This window comes from Pelobates fuscus, chromosome 1 (assembly GCF_036172605.1).
Source record: "Pelobates fuscus isolate aPelFus1 chromosome 1, aPelFus1.pri, whole genome shotgun sequence".
NCBI lineage: Eukaryota > Metazoa > Chordata > Amphibia > Anura > Pelobatidae > Pelobates > Pelobates fuscus.
Window position 1 is genome coordinate 305,049 of NC_086317.1, and position 22,071 is coordinate 327,119.

The 22,071-nt window shown below is 45.3% G+C and overlaps 1 protein-coding gene across 1 annotated transcript in view; it reads right to left on the minus strand.

Annotated features, from left to right (window-relative positions):
• The window catches only part of RECQL4 (RecQ like helicase 4), a 167,232-nt gene that overhangs the window by 34,120 nt on the left and 111,041 nt on the right, over nt 1–22,071 (minus strand). Inside the window, exons 12-17 of the mRNA XM_063445466.1 lie at nt 21,624–21,707; nt 21,303–21,491; nt 20,607–20,789; nt 13,116–13,311; nt 3,182–3,459; nt 2,815–2,952 (exon numbers count right to left, since the gene is read on the minus strand). Coding sequence (XP_063301536.1) covers nt 2,815–2,952; nt 3,182–3,459; nt 13,116–13,311; nt 20,607–20,789; nt 21,303–21,491; nt 21,624–21,707 — 1,068 coding nt within the window. The remainder of the gene's footprint in view (nt 1–2,814; nt 2,953–3,181; nt 3,460–13,115; nt 13,312–20,606; nt 20,790–21,302; nt 21,492–21,623; nt 21,708–22,071) is intronic.

The window sequence follows — 22,071 nt, forward strand, 5'->3', positions numbered from 1 at the left end:
CGTGTACCTTAGGGGGGGAGTCACAGGGACACGTGTACCTTGGGGGGGGGGGGAGTCACAGGGACACGTGTACCTTAGGGGGGGGAGGCACAGGGACACGTGTACCTTGGGGGGGGGGGAGGCACAGGGACACGTGTACCTTAGGGGGGGGAGGCACAGGGACACGTGTACCTTAGGGGGGGGGAGGCACAGGGACACGTGTACCTTAGGGGGGGGGGAGGCACAGGGACACGTGTACCTTAGGGGGGGAGGCACAGGGACACGTGTACCTTAGGGGGGGAGGCACAGGGACACGTGTACCTTAGGGGGGGGAGGCACAGGGACACGTGTACCTTAGGGGGGGGAGGCACAGGGACACGTGTACCTTAGGGGGGGAGGCACAGGGACACGTGTACCTTAGGGGGGGAGGCACAGGGACACGTGTACCTTAGGGGGGGGAGGCACAGGGACACGTGTACCTTAGGGGGGGAGGCACAGGGACACGTGTACCTTAGGGGGGGAGGCACAGGGACACGTGTACCTTAGGGGGGGAGGCACAGGGACACGTGTACCTTAGGGGGGAGGCACAGGGACACGTGTACCTTAGGGGGGGAGGCACAGGGACACGTGTACCTTAGGGGGGGAGGCACAGGGACACGTGTACCTTAGGGGGGGAGGCACAGGGACACGTGTACCTTAGGGGGGGAGGCACAGGGACACGTGTACCTTAGGGGGGGAGGCACAGGGACACGTGTACCTTAGGGGGGGGAGGCACAGGGACACGTGTACCTTAGGGGGGGGAGGCACAGGGACACGTGTACCTTAGGGGGGGGGAGGCACAGGGACACGTGTACCTTAGGGGGGGGAGGCACAGGGACACGTGTACCTTAGGGGGGGAGGCACAGGGACACGTGTACCTCAGGGGGAGGCACAGGGACACGCGTACCTCAGGGGGGAGGCACAGGGACACGCGTACCTTAGGGGGGAGGCACAGGGATATGTGTACCTTAGGGGGAGGCATTGAAAACTTCAGGCACCATTATCCATTCAATGAAAAAGGTTATGGTGCCCCTTTAATAGCTGCCTGTTATAAATAATTACCAGGCAGGTATTGTTGTGTATTACTGGTGTGCATGAATACTGGGTGTTTATATATATCATTAATATTGAATATTATGTGTCAAAAGGTTACAGACCCAAGAAATGCCCCCTCAATTTGTTACTTTTTTCTGGTATTTCTTCAAATTTGTAATTTTTAATCCCACCAGGTAATACTCCACCCAGCATCTAATCCCACCTGGGGTACCAGTAATACTCCACCAGACATCTAATCCCACCTGGGGTACCAGTAATACTCCACCCAGCATCTAATCCCACCTGGGGTACCAGTAATACTCAACCAGACATCTAATCCCACCTGGGGTACCAGTAATACTCCACCCAGCATCTAATCCCACCTGGGGTATCAGTAATACTCCACCCAGCATCTAATCCCACCTGGGGTACCAGTAATACTCCACCCAGCATCTAATCCCACCTGGGGTACCAGTAATACTCCACCCAGCATCTAATCCCACCTGGGGTACCAGTAATACTCCACCCAGCATCTAATCCCACCTGGGGTACCAGTAATACTCCACCAGACATCTAATCCCACCTGGGGTACCAGTAATACTCCACCCAGCATCTAATCCCACCTGGGGTACCAGTAATACTCCACCCAGCATCTAATCCCACCTGGGGTACCAGTAATACTCCACCCAGCATCTAATCCCACCTGGGGTACCAGTAATACTCCACCCAGCATCTAATCCCACCTGGGGTACCAGTAATACTCCACCCAGCATCTAATCCCACCTGGGGTACCAGTAATACTCCACCAGACATCTAATCCCACCTGGGGTACCAGTAATACTCCACCCAGCATCTAATCCCACCTGGGGTACCAGTAATACTCCACCCAGCATCTAATCCCACCTGGGGTACCAGTAATACTCCACCCAGCATCTAATCCCACCTGGGGTACCAGTAATACTCCACCCAGCATCTAATCCCACCTGGGGTACCAGTAATACTCCACCCAGCATCTAATCCCACCTGGGGTACCAGTAATACTCCACCCAGCATCTAATCCCACCTGGAGTACCAGTAATACTCCACCCAGCATCTAATCCCACCTGGGGTACCAGTAATACTCCACCCAGCATCTAATCCCACCTGGGGTACCAGTAATACTCCACCCAGCATCTAATCCCACCTGGGGTACCAGTAATACTCCACCCAGCATCTAATCCCACCTGGGGTACCAGTAATACTCCACCCAGCATCTAATCCCACCTGGGGTACCAGTAATACTCCACCCAGCATCTAATCCCACCTGGGGTACCAGTAATACTCCACCCAGCATCTAATCCCACCTGGGGTACCAGTAATACTCCACCCAGCATCTAATCCCACCTGGGGTACCAGTAATACTCCACCCAGCATCTAATCCCAACTGGGGTACCAGTAATACTCCACCCAGCATCTAATCCCACCTGGAGTACCAGTAATACTCCACCCAGCATCTAATCCCACCTGGGGTACCAGTAATACTCCACCCAGCATCTAATCCCACCTGGGGTACCAGTAATACTCCACCCAGCATCTAATCCCACTTGGGGTACCAGTAATACTCCACCCAGCATCTAATCCCACCTGGGCATACAAGGAATATGCCACCCAGTATATAATCATATCTGGGGTATTAAATGCTAATGCTACCTCTGGTATTAATAACACTCCAACAAGTATTTGATCCCACCATGGATATTAATAGTGCTCCCAATTTCTCACCAGTGTCAATGACTCCCTCTTCCTGTGAAGCTCTCGGCACTTGCATGAGGGAAACACTCTCTGAACCAGTCTTTTGATAGTGAAATAATCCACTGAATCTCCATAAACATGTCTTCGGAGTTCATTTAGATCTTGGGCCTACAAGAAAAGCACCGCAAGGTAATAGGGAGTATAATTCATAACCTACAATTACAACTGAAATTGGGGAGGACAAGAGAGAAGTCAAACATGAACTATCGATGATAAATATAAAATGTGAATTCTTGCTTTAACAGGGATGCTGATCGGTAATAAAACGGTTATTAAAGGTACAAAGCACTCAAGTAATTGCTGTTGGAAACCACATCAAAGAATCTTTAATTCTCACCTCAGGATCTAGATAGAGATGGCACTGAGCCTCCTTGCCGTCTCTGCCAGCACGCCCAATTTCCTGTACATAACTCTCAAAATTCTTGGGCATATTGTAGTGGATGATTCCTCTGACATCAGACTTGTCCAGTCCCATCCCAAAGGCCACTGTAGCCACCACAAGACGCAGCTGGCCACTCATGAAGTTATTCTGCACCCGGCGTCGCTCAGCAGCCGACATACCAGCATGATACGAATCAGCCACCCATTTCAAAGGCCGTCGTATCTTCTTCCTGGCTGCAGGAAAAACATCCAATGTTTAACATCCATTTATGTGAGATAATATCTAACAGATATGTCCAGTCTACGATCCAAAGCTGAAATACCTACGTTCCTGCTTTACCATAAACTTTATTTTCACAGCCTCCCTCCTTGGATATATCACACAGAACCCAAATACTGGTTTATGCTTTACCCTCTGTAAATGTTCACATATGGTACCTTATATAGATCACGCAGAGACTAGGTACCCCTAACTCCTGCTTGAACTTTACTTTCACAATCCATCTGATAACTCTAATTTGGACAATGAGAGTGGGACAAGCAATTCAGTTTCTCATTCGGGGGTAACATTGAAACTTTGTAAAATGCAATTAGCAAAAATCTACTAGATACTTGTGGAGAAGTGGATAAATGTAAAGGGACAAAACCTTGTAAACTAGGAAATGCCAAAAAATGCAGTCCTTCCAATAATGACAAAGTGGAGCCCGGGTATTGATCTTCCAAGCACAGATCTAACCTTCCTTGCACTAAACAGCAAGACATTAATCCTGTCACATTAGTAGGATATCCCTTACTGTCATTATAATAGTTGGTATAAAATAGCAAACCCCAACTAAATTTAACATAAAATACTTTTTATCTTGGTGTATGTGGCAGTAGACATGGGATGTTCAGCTATCAATGGTCGCATAACTTCCGATAGATTCAAAAAGTATTTTAACTTCCACTCTTTTCCCCTCAGTACTTTAAAAGTGCAGAGTGTCAGCCTAAAAAAAAAAAAAAAAAAAAAAAAATAATAAATAAAAAAAATATACATGAGCCCACCATTTTATTTTTACATATTTTTGCAGGCGGAGCCTGGAGTTGTGGGAGGGGTTACCAGGAATATAAATACACAGGCCACCCCTTCTTCTGAGCCGATTCTGCCTGGTTCAGCCCACCCACCGCTCCCTTTATCAAGCTATTCAATATTGGTGGGCCTACCCAAACGTCAGTGACGGTATACCACAATCAACTTATATCACCACCACTATAACTCTGCTTATCGGCCCTGACCACATACACACACACACACACACACACACATATATATATATATTTGCATCAACATATCGATGGTTGCACCAAACACAAAGTCCTGAAGTGACGCATGTTATAACGTGTTATAAGACAAAGTTGGTTGAAGTGTGCCGGAACCGTATGCGGTAGGCCAGTAAATAAAGTGGCCAAAAAGGAAGAAGTTTCTTGGCAAAGAAAATTTTAATACAATGAACATAATACAAAGAAATACCTTAAGATGACATTTTTTTCAAAAGCCCTCCGTATCTCCTGTTTGGGTTGCGGTAGGTATACTGAGAAGGAGTATGACTTCCATCAACCTAGTGATTTAATAACATGGATTGGTATGTCCTGACTGGAGGCAGTAGATGTGGCCCCTATCCTAAACGAGTGCCCAGAATATCTACTAGGATTTAAACCCAGTCTTGTTAGTAACATTTGTACGTACAACATGAACTTTGATGTAGTTAGGACTGCCCTGTGAAGTGACAGCAAAGGTGTGTCTGATGGTCTAGGTAGGGTGACGAGATACGCCTCCAAAACCTTCACTGGGCACCATCTGTTTTGCATAAGGTTAATAATGTGATCTGAACCGGTTGTCCTAGCTGACTAGTCTTGGTACCAATTAGTGACAGTACATAATGAATGCGATGTCTAACCAAGTAGGAGCGTTTGAGGCATTCATGGGAGTGATTTTTGCTATGGATAGTAAATTTGCGTGGTCTGAGGAACCCAAAAAAGGCCAGGTAGATTGTAGCTTTAATGACTGTAATGGTGATAGGTTCAAAAGGGGTTGCATCTAGCAAGTCCGATATGGCCTTGAACAGCTATTTATCAATGGGTAACCTTTGATGCGGAGTAGGACCACTGCTAAAGGTTTTCGTATGGATCCCCAGAAGCTTTCTGCTGTCATAGAATGGCCTCTACCACAAGGTCTGAAAGCAATTCAGCGTTTTCTTGGTTTCTCTAATTATTATAGACGTTTTATCAAAGGTTTTTCGTCTATTGTAGCACCTATTACCCGTATGACAAAAAAGGAAGGCAATACTCGTGTCTGGTCTTCCGAGGCACTTCAGGCTTTTGAATTTCTTAAAACTGCGTTTACCTCTGCACCTATCTTACAGCATCCTGTCCCCTCACTGCCCTATATTCTTGAGGTTGACGCTTCTGATATCTGGGTAGGTGCTGTTTTGTCCCAAAGAGTCGCCTGAAAAGCCTTTGCATCCTTCTGGTTTCTTTTCCAAATAAATGTCCAAGGCGGAAAAAAATTATGATGTGGGTAATCGCGAACTCCTTGCTATTATTTTAGCACTTAAAGAATGGAGGCATTTGCTAGAAGGAACCAAGAATCCTATCCTCATATTTACGGATCACAAGAACCTATCCTACCTTAGTGAGGCTAAAAGATTGTCTTCTAGGCAGGCTAGGTGGTCACTGTTTTTGTCCCATTTTAATTATATTATCACCTATAGGCCGGGTGACCGCAACACTAAAGCGGACGCTCTGTCTAGACAGTTCGAAACTACTGACAAACAGGAGATTGATGTTACTCCCGTCATTCCCCCAGAAAGGATAATAGCTACTACTATTTTGTCTATTTCCTTGTCCATCTTGCAGGCCATACAAGCGAAACAAAGCATGGCTCCTAGCGAGAGGCCTACTGATAAACTATTCGTTGATGTTCCCAAGAGACGGGATATTCTGTCGTTATATCATGACACTAAGACTGCTGGACATCCTGGTATTTCCAAAACGGTGTCGGCTATTTCTAGGTATATTTGGTGGGATTCCTTGCGTAAGGATGTCACCGACTATATAGGTGCCTGTACCACTTGTGCCTGTATGAAATCTTCTCGTAGGGTTCCGTGTGGGCTGTTGCATCCGTTACCCGTTCCCGAGAGGCCTTGGTCTAACCTGTCCATGGATTTCATTGTTGAATTACCTCCTTCGAATGGTAACACTGCCTTTAAGTATGGTCTTGATTGGGTAAGAAGAAAACAAGCTGGTGTTGTCTGGGAAATATGATTACATATGGTGTTATTATTATTATTATTATTGCCATTTATATAGCGCCAACAGATTCCGTAGCGCTTTACAATATTATGAGAGGGGATTTAACTATAAATAGGACAATTACAAATAAACTTACAGGAACAATAGGTTGAAGAGGACTCTGCTTAATCAAGCTTACATTCTATAGGAGGTTGGGTGTAAAACACATTAGGACAGGAATTTGCAATCAAATAAGGTGGGCTGCCCTTTAGGAGAGGGCAAGAGACAGGTATGTGAGGTAGGGGTTAGTCTTGGAGGCCATAAGCTTTCCTAAAGAGATGGGTTTTAAGGCACTTCTTAAAAGATGCAAGACTAGGGGAGAGTCTGATGGCGGTAGGCAGGCTATTCCATAGGAAGGGAGCCGCCCGCGTGAAGTCCTGCAAGCGCGAGTTGGCCGTACGGGTGCGGACAACGGACAGGAGGTGGTCACGGGCAGAGCGGAGAGACTGAGAAGGGACATACCTATGGATCTGTGAGAAGATCCATAGGTATATGTTGAATGCCCATTAAGTATAGCTTGATAGTATTATGGGACAGCTGCAGCTTAAGGTGGCAAAAAGTAGCGAATGCTATGATGTAATGTCAAACATAACATGAATTGTATGTTCAGCCATGAATTTCTTACACAAACAGAAAGCCCTATCATATGCTTGACGGGTATTGGTTGAGTCAGGACTCTACTATGGACCAGTAATTCATTTAATCCATGACTAGCTCCTGGAACAAAGGGGTGGCCGTGGCTGTACGTGAGGCAGTGGGTAGCTTTTCTCGGAATGCCTGGAATTTAAAAGAGACAACTGGGCAGCTGCGGTATTAAGAACTCCAGGAACATGGCAATAAACCAAATAAAATGGATTACAGGCAGCTAAATCCGTCTCCTAATGAAACTCATAATAGATAGCGAGGATGAACACCCTTTGTTAATGATATGGCAAGTGGCTAGATTATTGGAAAAGCATCGTACTGAGCAGCCAGCCCATCAATGGCCTCATGCCACTGCCACAGCTACCATAGGATATACTTTGAATAATGCAGAGTTGCGGTAGAAACCCCTCCATTTTTCACAGGCAGAGAGGAGGAAATTCTCTGTTTTTATTGGGAGTGTCACACTTTGTCACTGTATTATTATTATAGGCTGTAAACTTTGTGTCCTTGTCAGCCACAAGGTCCATGTGGGAGTGCCCCTTGCATGGGGACTTGCATAAAAGCCAGTGTGGCACCCATTAAATCATTCCTGTTGTACCCTTCAGGAAGTCTAGGCTCATGTTTGGGTAACTGTCTACTTGTTGGGGAGAAAACTATTTGGATGCTGCATTCGTCTGGAATCATTCGAATCTACACCCGAACTGCAAGCTATAATAACTCAGGCTCAGCAGTTCGGGAGGATATAGGCGAACAGGGTATCTACTATACCAGCATTCATAACATTCTCAATAAACAGAAAGTCATCCAGGTAGTGGATTACTGTATGGAACCTGCACGTGTTCAATAGAAGTCAACACAAGGTCTTCGCGAAGGTGTCAAAAATCTTAGGGCTGCTTTTCGACCCGAAGGGGAGTCTTGTGAAAAAGTAGTATAGACCCTTCCATTTGAGATCGTGCAGATGCCATGGAGCTGGTTGAATGGGTAGCAATTTGAAGGCGTTAACAATGTCCGTTTTACCGAGCCAGGCCCCAATACCTGTTGTAATTATTGCATCAATTGCGTTGTCAATTGTGGAATACTGCAGCGACAACTCCTCCGGAGGAGTCTGGGAATGCCCAAAGAGTGGTGTGGAGAGGTCTATGATCAATCTTTGTTTGCCTGAGGTATTCCCAGTGACCACACCTATGGGGTTACTCCTCCAGGTGGAGAATGGAGGTTCTTTAAATGGTCATAATAAGAAACCTTCCCCTAGTTTGTGTCACAGTGTATCAACAGCGTCCGTATCAGTCATAGCTGATTGGAGGTTATTGCACTCCACAATATCTGCTGGTATGTGAATAAAACCAGTATGAAAACCATGCGTGAACCCAGTTATTAAGAAATTGACCAAGTGTCTGGAAGGGCGATTTGTTAAAGAGCTAGATAGAGAAGCAACATTTACCAAGGTCAGATAAGGTTTAGCATGCATTTTATTTGAGCACATAAGACTTAGCATGGGCCCCAAAGCAGTAAGAATATACATGCAACAAGCGGCAAGCACTATAACCGCAGGTACCTTCATTGAAATTGTTACACACCTGAGATTTCCTAAATATGCAATAGCACGACCCAGCTTATCCTTTGCCAGTTTATCAAACTTGGCTCGGATGCCTGGGAAAGCCATGGTAGGATTGAGGTCGGGGGAGATCGGACAACAGTCTGTTGAATGCAAGCTGGTGTCCTCAGTCTGGCAAAGTGCCTGCAAAACAGCTCAGTGTCCATTCAGTCCAATCGGTTTTGATGATGAACTGAATCAAAATGGCAGACGCCCTCACCGAAAAGGACCGGTGGTAATCATAAAAAGGTTGAACCACCGTATTTCTTGCCTAAGTCCACCAGCTTGTGCAAGTAAAGATCCAACTCCTCCCTCCTATGAGGGTGTACCGAGCATATCTCTATAAATCCCAAAGGCAATGACAAAATCTGGGATAGACAATTTCTTACTTAGTCTAGGATCCCTATCAGTAGTGAGAAAAGATTAACGTGTTTGCCTTCCAGGATGTCTTTGAGATTCGCAGGTACCATATGGGTGGGGGTGATGATATGAGTGCCCGACTCAGGGGGTACTTTACCCGATTATATCTGTGGTGAACCTGGAACTTCAGCAGCTAAAGCCCCAGATGATGACAAGGGAAGCCTCAATTCTATCTAGTCTTTCGTTAACTTTCCCCATGGAGGTAATGAGTGAGGAAATCATGGCGTGGAATTCAGCGTTGCTGGAGCCACTCGTTCCTTCTCCACCCCCCCTGCGTTGTCAGTATGTGTCTGCATGAGTCAAGACAGTTCAGCTTTCCTGGCCATGGAATATCCTGTGAAAACCATCCCAGCTTTTAAAAGACCACTCCAGACGGGGCGGGGCCTGACGGCTATACTCACTTTTGTTGCCAACGGTTTAGACCTCAATGGCTGCGTGTTGAGTTATTTTGAGGGGACAGCTAATTTACACTGTTCTACAGGCTGCACACTTACTACTTTACATTGTAGCAGAGTGTCATTTCTTCAGTGTTGACACATGAAAAGAAAATATTTACAAAAATGTGAGATTATATATATATATACACACACACACACACACACACACACACATACATACACATATACATACATACACACACACACACACACACACACACACACACACACACACACACATACACACACATATACATACACATATACATACAGTTGCAAGAAAAAGTATGTGAACCCTTTGGAATGATATGGATTTCTGCACAAATTGGTCATAAAATGTGATCTGATCATCATCTAAGTCACAACAATAGACAATCACAGTCTGCTTAAACTAATAACACACAAAGAATGAAATGTTGCCATGTTTTTATTGAACACACCATGTAAACATTTGCAGTGCAGGTGGAAAAAGTATGTGAACCCTTGGATTTAATAACTGGTGAACCTCCTTTGGCAGCAATAACTTCAACCAAACATTTCCTGTAGTTGCAGATCAGACGTGCACAACGGTCAGGAGTAATTCTTGACCATTCCTCTTTACAGAACTGTTTCAGTTCAGCAATATTCTTGGAATGTCTGGTGTAAATCGCTTTCTTGAGGTCATGCCACAGCATCTCAATCAGGTTGAGGTCAGGACTCTGACAGGGCCACTTCAGAAGGTGTATTTTCTTCTGTTTAAGCCATTCTGTTGATTTACTTCTATGCTTTGGGTCATTGTCCTGTTGCAACACCCATCTTCTGTTGAGCTTCAGCTGGTAGACAGATGGCCTTAAGTTCTCCTGCAAAATGTCTTGATAAACTTGGGAATTCATTTTTCCTTCGATGATGGCAATCCGTCCAGGCCCTGACGCAGCAAACCTTGATGCCCCCACCACCATAATTCACAGTTGGGATGAGGTTTTGATGTTGGTGTGCTGTGCCTCTTTTTTCGCCACGCATAGTGTTGTGTGTTTCTTCCAAACAACTCAACTTTGGTTTCATCTGTCCACAGAATATTTTGCCAGTACTGCTGTGGAACATCCAGGTGCTCTTGTGCAAACTGTAAACGTGCAGCAATGTTTTGTTTGGACAGTAGTGGCTTCCTCTGTGGTATCCTCCCATTAAATCCATTCTTGTTTAGTGTTTTACGTATTGTAGATTCGCTAACAGGGATGTTAGCACTTGCCAGTTGTAAGCATTTGTAAGTCTTTAGCTGACACTCTAGGATTCTTCTTCACCTCATTGAGCAGTCTGCGCTGTGCTCTTGCAGTCATCTTTACAGGACGGCCACTCCTAGGGAGAGTAGCAACAGTGCTGAACTTTCTCCATTTATAGACAATTTGTCTTACCGTGGACTGATGAACAGCAAGGCTTTTGGAGATACTTTTATAACTCTTTCCAGCATTATGCAAGTCAACAATTCTTAATCGTAGGTCTTCTGAAAGCTCTTTTGGGCGAGGCATCATTTTTATAGGGCAGGGCAGCTGTAACCAACACCTCCAATCTCATCTCATTGATTGGACTCCAGTTGGCTGACATCTCACTCCAATTAGCTCTTGGAGAGGTCATTAGTCTAGGGGTTCACATGCTTTTTCCACCTGCACTGTGAATGTTTACATGGTGTGTTGAATAAAAACATGGCAACATTTCATTCTTTGTGTGTTATTAGTTTAAGCAGACTGTGATTGTCTATTGATGTGACTTAGATGATGATCAGATCACATTGTATGACCAATTTGTGCAGAAATCCATATCATTCCAAAGGGTTCACATACTTTTTCTTGCAACTGTGTATAATATTATATATATATATATATATATATATATATATATATATAAATAAATAAAAGGCCACAGGCCTGAATTTGTGGGAGGAGTTTCCCCATAAAAGCTCTACCCCCCTGCTTACCTATGGTGGTTCCTGTTAGAGCGACGTTGCCACAACAACCATTTGTTCCAGCAGAAGCCACGGACTCTACTTCAGCCTCTCTGGCCCGGCTCGCAGCTCCCCAAACTCTGCTTGCAGCTTAATTTGGGGCTCCATCCGCCCGCAGGGCCTCCAACCCGGTTCTGTTACCGGCTTCCTGCCGCAAGACGCGGCACGCTCAAGTATGTACACGTGAGAACCCGTTCACGGCGTTCCCATGTTTGGGCCTAACAAATGCGGGTACATGTGGATACAAACCCCTTTAATATCCATACTAACTGTCATCTAGTAGCCATTTACATCGCCTTCTACAGCTTCCTCAAACCCCGAGAGTTCACTGTGGTCCATTAAACGAATGTCAGTTCCTGTTTAAAACTACATAACCAAACACGGTGACCATTACGTTATGTCTCGACACTCATCTAAAATCAACCACACAACTACCCAACTACAAGTCCTCTATTTTCCTACAGAGAACCACTGGTGTCCTGTTTATATACCGACTTATTTCTATCCACAAGCTTCAGTCTCCCACCTAACATCAAAAGTCTGGGCAGATAGAATCCTCAGTTTACCGCACTTATACTCCACCTCCTGAGAAGAACTCAGGATGGCCTTTAAATGTCTAACATTGTAATAAATTACAAAATAAAGTGTGTTTTCTGCAATATCTTTTGCCCTCATTATTACAGGCCTACCCGTATGTTGATTTCGGCACACCACTAACCAACTTTCCCCCTCTTCTCTATTTTCATATACAAATTAAGTTCCGACCACATGTAAAAGGCCATAAGCCTGAATTTGTGGGAGGAATTTTCCCTATAAAATCTCTACACCCCTGCTTACCTATGCTGGTTCCTGTTAAAGCGACCCCTCCAACCACTACCTCTAATAACTTACCATCGTCATTACATTACCTCTGGTGGGCCCTCTTTATTACAGGCCTACCCGTACATTGGTTTCGGCACACCACTATCAACTTTCCCCCTCTTCTCTATTTTCATATACGAATTAAGTTCCAACCACAAATTCTATAATATGTATTGTAATACTAATAAATGTAATTATATGAATATTAAAATACACTACGTATGACGTTACATATCTAAGATATAGATATATCTCTCTCTCTCTCTCTCTAATTATTTTTATCTATCTCTAACATGTTTAATAATCCCTTTTTTTATTCTTCCCACCAGCAGGGGGACTGTAACATTCCAGGCAGTCCCCCTGCTGGCAGATCCATATAAAGCCCATTATAATGAGGACGCATAGAATGCTGTTAATTAGTTGGAGTGGGTATCACCGGATAACCAAGTCTTCTGCTGGTACAAAGGTTTTCATTTAAATATTTTTGGATAAACGTTTTGTAAACTATTAATATATTATGTTGTATATATAGGACATTTGTTTTAATATTTTGAAAACCTTCTCAAATAATAATAACTTGAGGCCATAGTAAGATATTCCATGCCGACTAGAAGGATGTCCTGCTTACCTTGTGCTTTCTTTCTCTTAGACACGGTGTTCTCTTCCTCTTCAATTTCCATACACTGGTTTTTGCTCAGCACCACCCCCTGGAGACAGGTTCTTAGTAATGCCGAAATACGGGTAGTCTCCTCCCTCCGAGTACAGTAAACAATGACGGAATCCAGGCATCCAAATCTCTCTCCCTTTAGCAGATTGACAAGGGCCTGGGTGGGTAGAAAGCCACGTAACTAGCAGAATACATACAGAGTGGAACAGCAAGAAGAAAGCTAAATAAGGTTGAGGCATACTGAAAAGGCGTTGAAGAAATGCTTACTGATCAGTTATAAGATATGTAACAGGGTTGATGTTCCAGGAGGGATAAGCCAAATGACAAATGATTTAGGAAAACTAGAAAAATGGTCAGAGTTGTGGCAACTGACATTTAATGTGGATAAGTGCAAGATAATGCATCTTGGACGTAAAAACCCAAGGGGAGAGTACAGAATATTTGATAGAGTCCTAACCTCAACATCTGAGGAAAGGGATTTAGGGGTGATTATTTCTGATGACTTAAAGGTAGGCAGACAATGTAATAGAGCAGCAGGAAATGCTAGCAGAATGCTTGGTTGTATAGGGAGAGGTATTAGCAGTAGAAAGAGGGAAGTGCTCATGCCATTGTACAGAACACTGGTGAGACCTCACTTGGAGTATTGTACGCAGTACTGGAGACCCTATCTTCAGAAGGATATTGATACCTTAGAGAGAGTTCAAAGAAGGGCTACTAAACTGGTTCATGGATTGCAGGATAAAACTTACCAGGAAAGGTTAAAGGATCTTAACATGTATAGCTTGGTGGAAAGACGAGACAGGGGGGATATGATAGAAACATTTAAATACATAAAGGGAATCAACACAGTAAAGGAGGAGACCATATTTAAAAGAAGAAAAACTACCACAACCAGAGGACAGAGTCTTAAATTAGAGGGACAAAGGTTTAAAAATAATATCAGGAAGTATTACTTTACTGAGAGGGTAGTGGATGCATGGAATAGCCTACCAGCTGAAGTGGTAGAGGTTAACACAGTAAAGGAGTTTAAGCATGCGTGTGATAGGCATAAGGCTATCCTAACTATAAGATAAGGCCAGGGACTAATGAAAGTTTTTAGAAAACTGGGCAGACTAGATGGGCCGAATGGTTCTTATCTGCCGTCACATTCTATGTTTCTATGTTTCTGTTTAAAAAGGAAAAAAAAAATTAAAATTGTTTTTGTTTAAAAAAACTACAAATATTACATTTAATTTAGCTTCAAGTATACTGCCAAAAAATAGGAGAAAAGTGAGAATTCTCTAGAAAACGGACATAAAATATATATATATTTTTTAAAAATGAGGCAAGTGCTCCAAATGCACATTTCAAGAAGATGAAGTAAGCGAATTTAGTAGTATGATAAAGGAGTGATTTTTAACACAAGCTATACTGATTTTCTGCATTACAATGTTACTTACCTAGTGTAAATAAAAGGAACACAAACCAGTTAATAAAAAGTTTTAATGCCATGTTTCCCCTCAGCCTCCTGCGACATCATCAAGGAGACATGGTCCCCTCCGGTGGTGGTCCTATCCAATGCTCCCAATATAGCATCTCTAGTGGCTGTCAGTATTTCTTTGGTTTCTTTTTAATGATAGTCTTGAAAAGACCCTCAAAATATAGCCAACACGACTAATTCTCTCTCTAGATACAGACGGTGAAGTATTAAGTAGCACGTATGTAACGGACCGTTTCAGCATACAAGAGGATAAAACCCAGTTTAGGCGATAATCCCCTTTCCTCAGAAAGGCACAGCTACTGCAGAACATCAGAACTCACGAACTGGATATAGGTGAATAAGGTAGCACTCCAGCTGGAACCTCACAAATAGCTGCTAGCAGATGAATAGGAAAAGCAGACATCAGCTTACACTCCTAGCAGTCAAATCTCCAACAGCATACAGTGAATCCCCCCAAGAACGAGACAAGGCTCCGTGTTGAAGGTCAAGCAGTGGTCTGAGGTGCTGGGCACCCAGCCTGGTTTTTATTACATGAGTACACATACAGGCCACACCCAGGGGGAGGCATAAAATAACCAATAACATAGATGTTACCTCCCACACATCCCCTCCCCTTAGTGTGACACTTAATCCCATTATGTGTACAGTTCAAAATATACTTTTACACAACTTTCATAACTTTAAAACCATACATCACATTCACATAAAAAAACATATCCACAATCAATCCATTCAGGGGAACAACATATTAAAAAATGGCATGAATCCGACCAGGGGTTAAAAAGTTACTAAAAGTATCTTTTGTTCCTTCTGGCTCAAACAGTAAAAGTAAAACATCCCCACAATGCATCCTGGCTTCCTCCCTTCTGCCCTGGAGATAATTGGAGAGGAAATCTAATTATCCAGGACTAGAGGCAGACTCCATTAACCACATGGTTGCAAAACAACATAACACTCTTTAAAATACATAAAGTCACTTTTTATACCTTAAACACAGACATTTAACATATCCCCAGATAGCTCAGGTCTGCGTGCACATTATTAGGTGAATGGCACGCAGACCACACAAATACAGTTTAATTGCCATGGAGCCAAAGTCTTTCCCATAGTCTTTCATTATATGAATAGGCTCCATGGCATAGCTATCTGGGGGGTATCACTGCTCACACAGGGCAAGTACCGAATGGCCCCACTGTATTTAAAGGGCCAGAATGAGTGACATGCACTCTGTTAGGGCCGAATACTGTTTGTAAAGGGCCCAATCTCCCAGGGCCATAGTCCAAAGGCAGCAGGCGGGCAACCAGGCTTCTCCAGTTCTCAGTGGCGAGGTTGGTTTCGTCACATCTCTCCCCCTTTCCAAAAAGACTAACAGGGTACCTGACCTCCTGCCGGTCAGTGCCCTTGTTAGTCCAGCAACCCACCCACAAAGCAGAAACATCAGTACAGCCCACCCACAATAAATGGTTACTACACCTGGGTAGAGGAGAAAGTTGTCCATGTCCAGGTGCCTCACCCCGGCTGTGCAGGGGACTGGTAGGCTGCCTTGGTGGGTTGCTGAGTGGGCAGAGACCAGCGGTACTCTGTCCTGATGCCAGCACTACCACCGGAGTAGTCTGGTTGGAGCCTGGTTGCTGGAGACGGATTGTCTCCCCCTTCGTTGCATAGCTCTGCTGCTGAATGGGGAGACCGGTTGTCTCCCCCTTGGATACATAGTTCTGTCGTGGGGGGGTAGGACCGACCATCCCTACCCCCTGTGTGGTAAATGCAGAGACCACGGTCCCATCTGCACCGGTGGGGGGCTTACAGTCTCCCCCTGGTACATTAAACTGCCGCTGGGGAGAGGGGGTAACAAGCTCCTCTCCCGATAGAACACTCTGCCCATTAATAATCCGCCGCTGGGGAGAGGTGGTAATAAGCTCCTCTCCCATGCATACTTCCATCATCTGCGGAGGGAGACCGACTGTCTCTTCTCCTAATACAGTGTCCTGCTGTTGGGAAAAGGAGACTGGGCTCCCAATTCCCAAAAAGTCACGCTGCTGCTGGGGGGTAGGACCAACTACCTCTGCCCCCTGTAACTCAGCCTGCCGCTGGGGAGGGAGGACGCTGCTCTCCTCTCCCTCTACTTCACACTGCCGCTGGGGAATGGAGACTGGGCTCCCAATTCCCAAAAAATCATGCTGCTGCTGGGGGGTCGGACCAACTACCTCTGCCCCCTGTAACCCAGCCTGCCGCTGGGGAGGGAGGACGCTGCTCTCCTCTCCCTGCATTTCACACTGCCTTCCCGGCATATCACTCTGCTGCTGGGGGGTAGGACCAACTACCTCTGCCCCCTGTAACTCAGCCTGCCGCTGGGGAGGGAGGACGCTGCTCTCCTCTCCCTGCACTTCACACTGCCTTCCCGGCATATCACTCTGCTGCTGGGGGGTAGGACCAACTACCTCTGCCCCCTGTAACTCAGCCTGCCGCTGGGGAGGGAGGACGCTGCTCTCCTCTCCCTGCACTTCACACTGCCTTCCCGGCATATCACTCTGCTGCTGGGGGGTGGGACCAACTACCTCTGCCCCCTGTAACTCAGCCTGCCGCTGGGGAATGGAGACTGGGCTCCCAATTCCCTGCAGGGCCGGTGGAGAGACCTCGGTCCCATCTCTACAGGCCACCTGGGGTTCTTCCCAGTAAATCTCTACAATATCTTCCCAGCGGAAGGGGTCTGGATCTGGGTCTGTCACCTTACTGTCCTGCTGAGCCTTCCCAATGAAGCGGAAGAGATCTTGGTAGTTTTGCTCCAGTTCCCACTCCAGGGCTGCTAGGTGAGCCAGGTCTTGCTCTACCTCATGGGGGTCATCCCACTCATGCCTAGCCTCCCTCTCATAGAAAATGTCCTGCAGTCTGGTTTGCGCAGGGCTCCCGAAGCCAGGCTCTGCAAAGGACTCCCATAACAAGCCAGGACCATCAAACTCCTCTCCCTCTGGCTTGTCATGTTCGGCTGTCCAGGGTATATACTGTGCCATATACCACCAGAGCGCCTGGTAGGCATCCTCCAGCCATAGCTCCTGCCATACCCGGTGCTCTAGTTCCTTCACCCATTCCTCCAGGGGCTGCTCTCCCAGGAAGGGCATCCGCAGGGCCACTTGCTTCTGCAACCGCTGCTCTTCACTGGGGAGACTCTCACCCCGCTGGTATTGTACATTATCCAGGGCCTGGTACCAGATGCCTTTCCTTATTGCATCCCGGTCATCCATGTCACCCTTATTGTACTCCACTGCTGGTTCCATCCTGGTGCTGTCAGGGTCGCTGTACTCAGACATGCGTTGCCCTCAAATTGTAAATCCAAAGAAATGGTGTTCTGTAGCTGTCCTTCTGGCTGTAAGAACGATCCCGCCGCTTGCCACCAATTGTAACGGACCGTTTCAGCATACAAGAGGATAAAACCCAGTTTAGGCGATAATCCCCTTTCCTCAGAAAGGCACAGCTACTGCAGAACATCAGAACTCACGAACTGGATATAGGTGAATAAGGTAGCACTCCAGCTGGAACCTCACAAATAGCTGCTAGCAGATGAATAGGAAAAGCAGACATCAGCTTACACTCCTAGTAGTCAAATCTCCAACAGCATACAGTGAATCCCCCCAAGAACGAGACAAGGCTCTGTGTTGAAGGTCAAGCAGTGGTCTGAGGTGCTGGGCACCCAGCCTGGTTTTTATTACATGAGTACACATACAGGCCACACCCAGGGGGAGGCATAAAATAACCAATAACATAGATGTTACCTCCCACACATCCCCTCCCCTTAGTGTGACACTTAATCCCATTATGTGTACAGTTCAAAATATACTTTTACACAACTTTCATAACTTTAAAACCATACATCACATTCACATAAAAAAACATATCCACAATCAATCCATTCAGGGGAACAACATATTAAAAAATGGCATGAATCCGACCAGGGGTTAAAAAGTTACTAAAAGTATCTTTTGTTCCTTCTGGCTCAAACAGTAAAAGTAAAACATCCCCACAATGCATCCTGGCTTCCTCCCTTCTGCCCTGGAGATAATTGGAGAGGAAATCTAATTATCCAGGACTAGAGGCAGACTCCATTAACCACATGGTTGCAAAACAACATAAAACTCTTTAAAATACATAAAGTCACTTTTTATACCTTAAACACAGACATTTAACATATCCCCAGATAGCTCAGGTCTGCGTGCACATTATTAGGTGAATGGCACGCAGACCACACAAATACAGTTTAATTGCCATGGAGCCAAAGTCTTTCCCATAGTCTTTCATTATATGAATAGGCTCCATGGCATAGCTATCTGGGGGGTATCACTGCTCACACAGGGCAAGTACCGAATGGCCCCACTGTATTTAAAGGGCCAGAATGAGTGACATGCACTCTGTTAGGGCCGAATACTGTTTGTAAAGGGCCCAATCTCCCAGGGCCATAGTCCAAAGGCAGCAGGCGGGCAACCAGGCTTCTCCAGTTCTCAGTGGCGAGGTTGGTTTCGTCACAACGTATCTCTAGAAGTACAAGTCATTTTATCCAAATTCCAGTGTGTCGGATATTTGGGGTATAACACAACACTGAATGTCATAATAGTGACTGTGGCTAAAATAACCTCGCCACTGGGTTCTGGAGGAGCCTGTTTGCCCGCCTCTTGCCCTGTGACTATGCCATTTAAAAAGTCTGTTTGGGCTTATTGGATTTTGGGACACTTTCTGCCCCTTTGAATCCATAGGAAGGTGTGCCTCATCCCCCTCCCCCGTTTTCCTGCACTATTGTTCTCCAGCAGGGCGTTGTTCCAGGGACACTGCCAGACCAGTTGAAACAGGCTGCTTTGTCCCTGCTCAACCTCTCCTCAGCCCTTGCTTTTGTTTAACCCCATGGCGATTTGACGGTGTTCGTGGGATCTGGAATTTGGGGGTTCAGTTCTATAGAATATTAGTTATGTATTTTAATGTGTTTTCTTGCAGTTGTAACTTAGCGATATTTTCTGTACCTGGAGATAATTGAGTTTACTACAGTTACTTAAGCCAATTATCTCCAGGATAGAGGAGAAGATAGACCGGCTGCACAGCCTAAATCTGTGGCACTGTTTTGGGCAGGAAAGCCATGCTTGCAGTCGGTCAAATAGGACTTCCACCTAATTTTTGAACCACTGCACCAATTTGTATGATTTTGATGTATGTTTGTATACTGCTTATGCTGATTCAGAATATGAGAATTGTATGTATAGTTTGGAAGTTATGAATATTGTATAAAACTGTAGTTTCCTGCATGTGATAATTAAGTTAGCCCATTGTGTTTAGTAATTATATCACAGGCAGAGGGGAGGGTTTGTGTGTATTAGCTGGGAGTGTCTGACTGTATTGTAATGTGTTTGATTGGCTGTTCCACAAGACATCTTGGGTGGTAAACTTGTGGGAAAAGTTGCATATAAGTGCCAATAAACCCTCAGACTGCAGAGTTCCTGTTTTACCCTCAACATAGAGCCTCGTCTCATGTGTGGGGGAAAAGGCTGCATCTACACTGGGGATTGCTATATGCTGTATACTTCCCTGGCTATAATCACCAAGCTCTTTCAAGAGCTTGTTCTTGCTTCGCTCTCTGAAGGAAGAGAGGTTCACCCACTGGAGCCTGCAGCCTTGTCGTAGGTCCAGGGTGGGTAGGAGACGGAGAGACCCCAACCAAGCTGCGGCGGTTCGTGGGGTCTGCAGTGCCTATGGTGTCAAGTGGAGTGCTTGGAGCATCCATCAACAGAGGTACCCAGTCGGGATGCCAGGTGATCCGTTACAGTGACCATTGCAGACATTTTATCCAAACACTAAATACAATCGGTTTTTAACATAAGAGGGAAAAACAAAATAAGTTTCTCAGCTTATTAAACATTTCAAATGGCTTCAAAAGACTGAATATGCAAAGACTGAATATGCAATAAATGAATCCTCTTTATTTACAGACATATTACCTTGTCTTTATCTCGATCCATGGACACAGACAAGTGCAGATTCGAGGGCACTGCAGCAATTCGTACAGGGATTCCTCCATCCTCAGTCACACCCAGATGATGCGCCACATCATGTGCTGTAGTCCTAGTCGCGGTGGCAGTGAGACCCAGAAGACAATGGACACCAAGCCGCTCACGAAGTACCTGAGGCATTGGGTGTTAAAAATTATAAGTGCAAAAAACAGGGCATGTTTCGGAGAAAATGGCTTAGACAGGGGACTCTATATTCCCGATTATGGGCCCTTGTAAAGAGATCTAGACTATGGGCCCTTGTACGGAGATCTAGACCGGAGGTTCTATATTCCTGACTGGTGGCCCATGTAGAGAGACCTAGAAAGGGGGCTCTATATTCCTGACTGGAGTCCATGTAAGAAGCTCTATATTACTCACTGGGGTCCATGTAGGGATACCTAGACGGGGGCTCTATATTCCTGACTGGGGGGCCCATGTATAGAGACAGTCAGGGGGCTTTATGTTCATGACTGAAGGCCCATGTAGGGAGGGCTAGAAAGGGGGCTCTATATTAATTATCCTTTTTTGAATCCTACTTCTGACTCAGGTCAGAGAAGAACATGGGGGTGGAAAGACAGGACGAGACAGAGTCACAATAAGCGTAGACTAACAAAGTGGCGCCTGGATTACACAAACATTACAAACCTTGCAGAGTCGCAAGTAGCAAGGACGGAAGTTGTGTGACCATTCTGAGACACAATGAGCTTCGTCTATACATGCAAACGCCACGGGGGGTAATTGGTCAGCAGGGGGCAAACAACTGGAGCCAGAATGACCACCTCCAACCAGTGCCTCTGGAGAGAGGAGGAGGACATGAACCTGTCCTTCCTTTACCTGTTTGTAAGTGACACAAAAGAAAATAATGTGAATTTAGTTCTACTAATCATTTCGTACTGAAAATATATACCTTTTAATAGCATAGAGGAGACATGGAGCTAAACTAAGAGCAGGTACCAAATAACTCACCTTCTCAATGGCAGCATCACGCTGACTTCTCGTCATGTTGGAGTGAATACAGACAGCCTTTAACTTGCTGGGAAGACCGGACACCTAGGAGATAAATGGCTTGAGATGACCGTGCATAAAGGTACAAGCCTACGGTAGTGTGATCAGAACCAAATTAGAAACATGACAAGTATCCCTGGAGCACTCAGAACTGCATTAGGCTAGCACTCCAAATACTTCATTCCAGTCTCAGGCAGCACTGATGCTCTCTAATTCCACTCTAAAATGATCTGTCAAAGTCAAGAATAAACAGTCCCACAAAAAACACAGCACCTTCGACAATACACCTACAAGATACAAATGTTTTCAGTCAATAACTTTAAATACAGTGTATAAACAGAGCGAGCCCTGCTTCTATCTATCTATGGATTTATATAGTGTATAAACAGAGCGAGCCCTGCTTCCATCT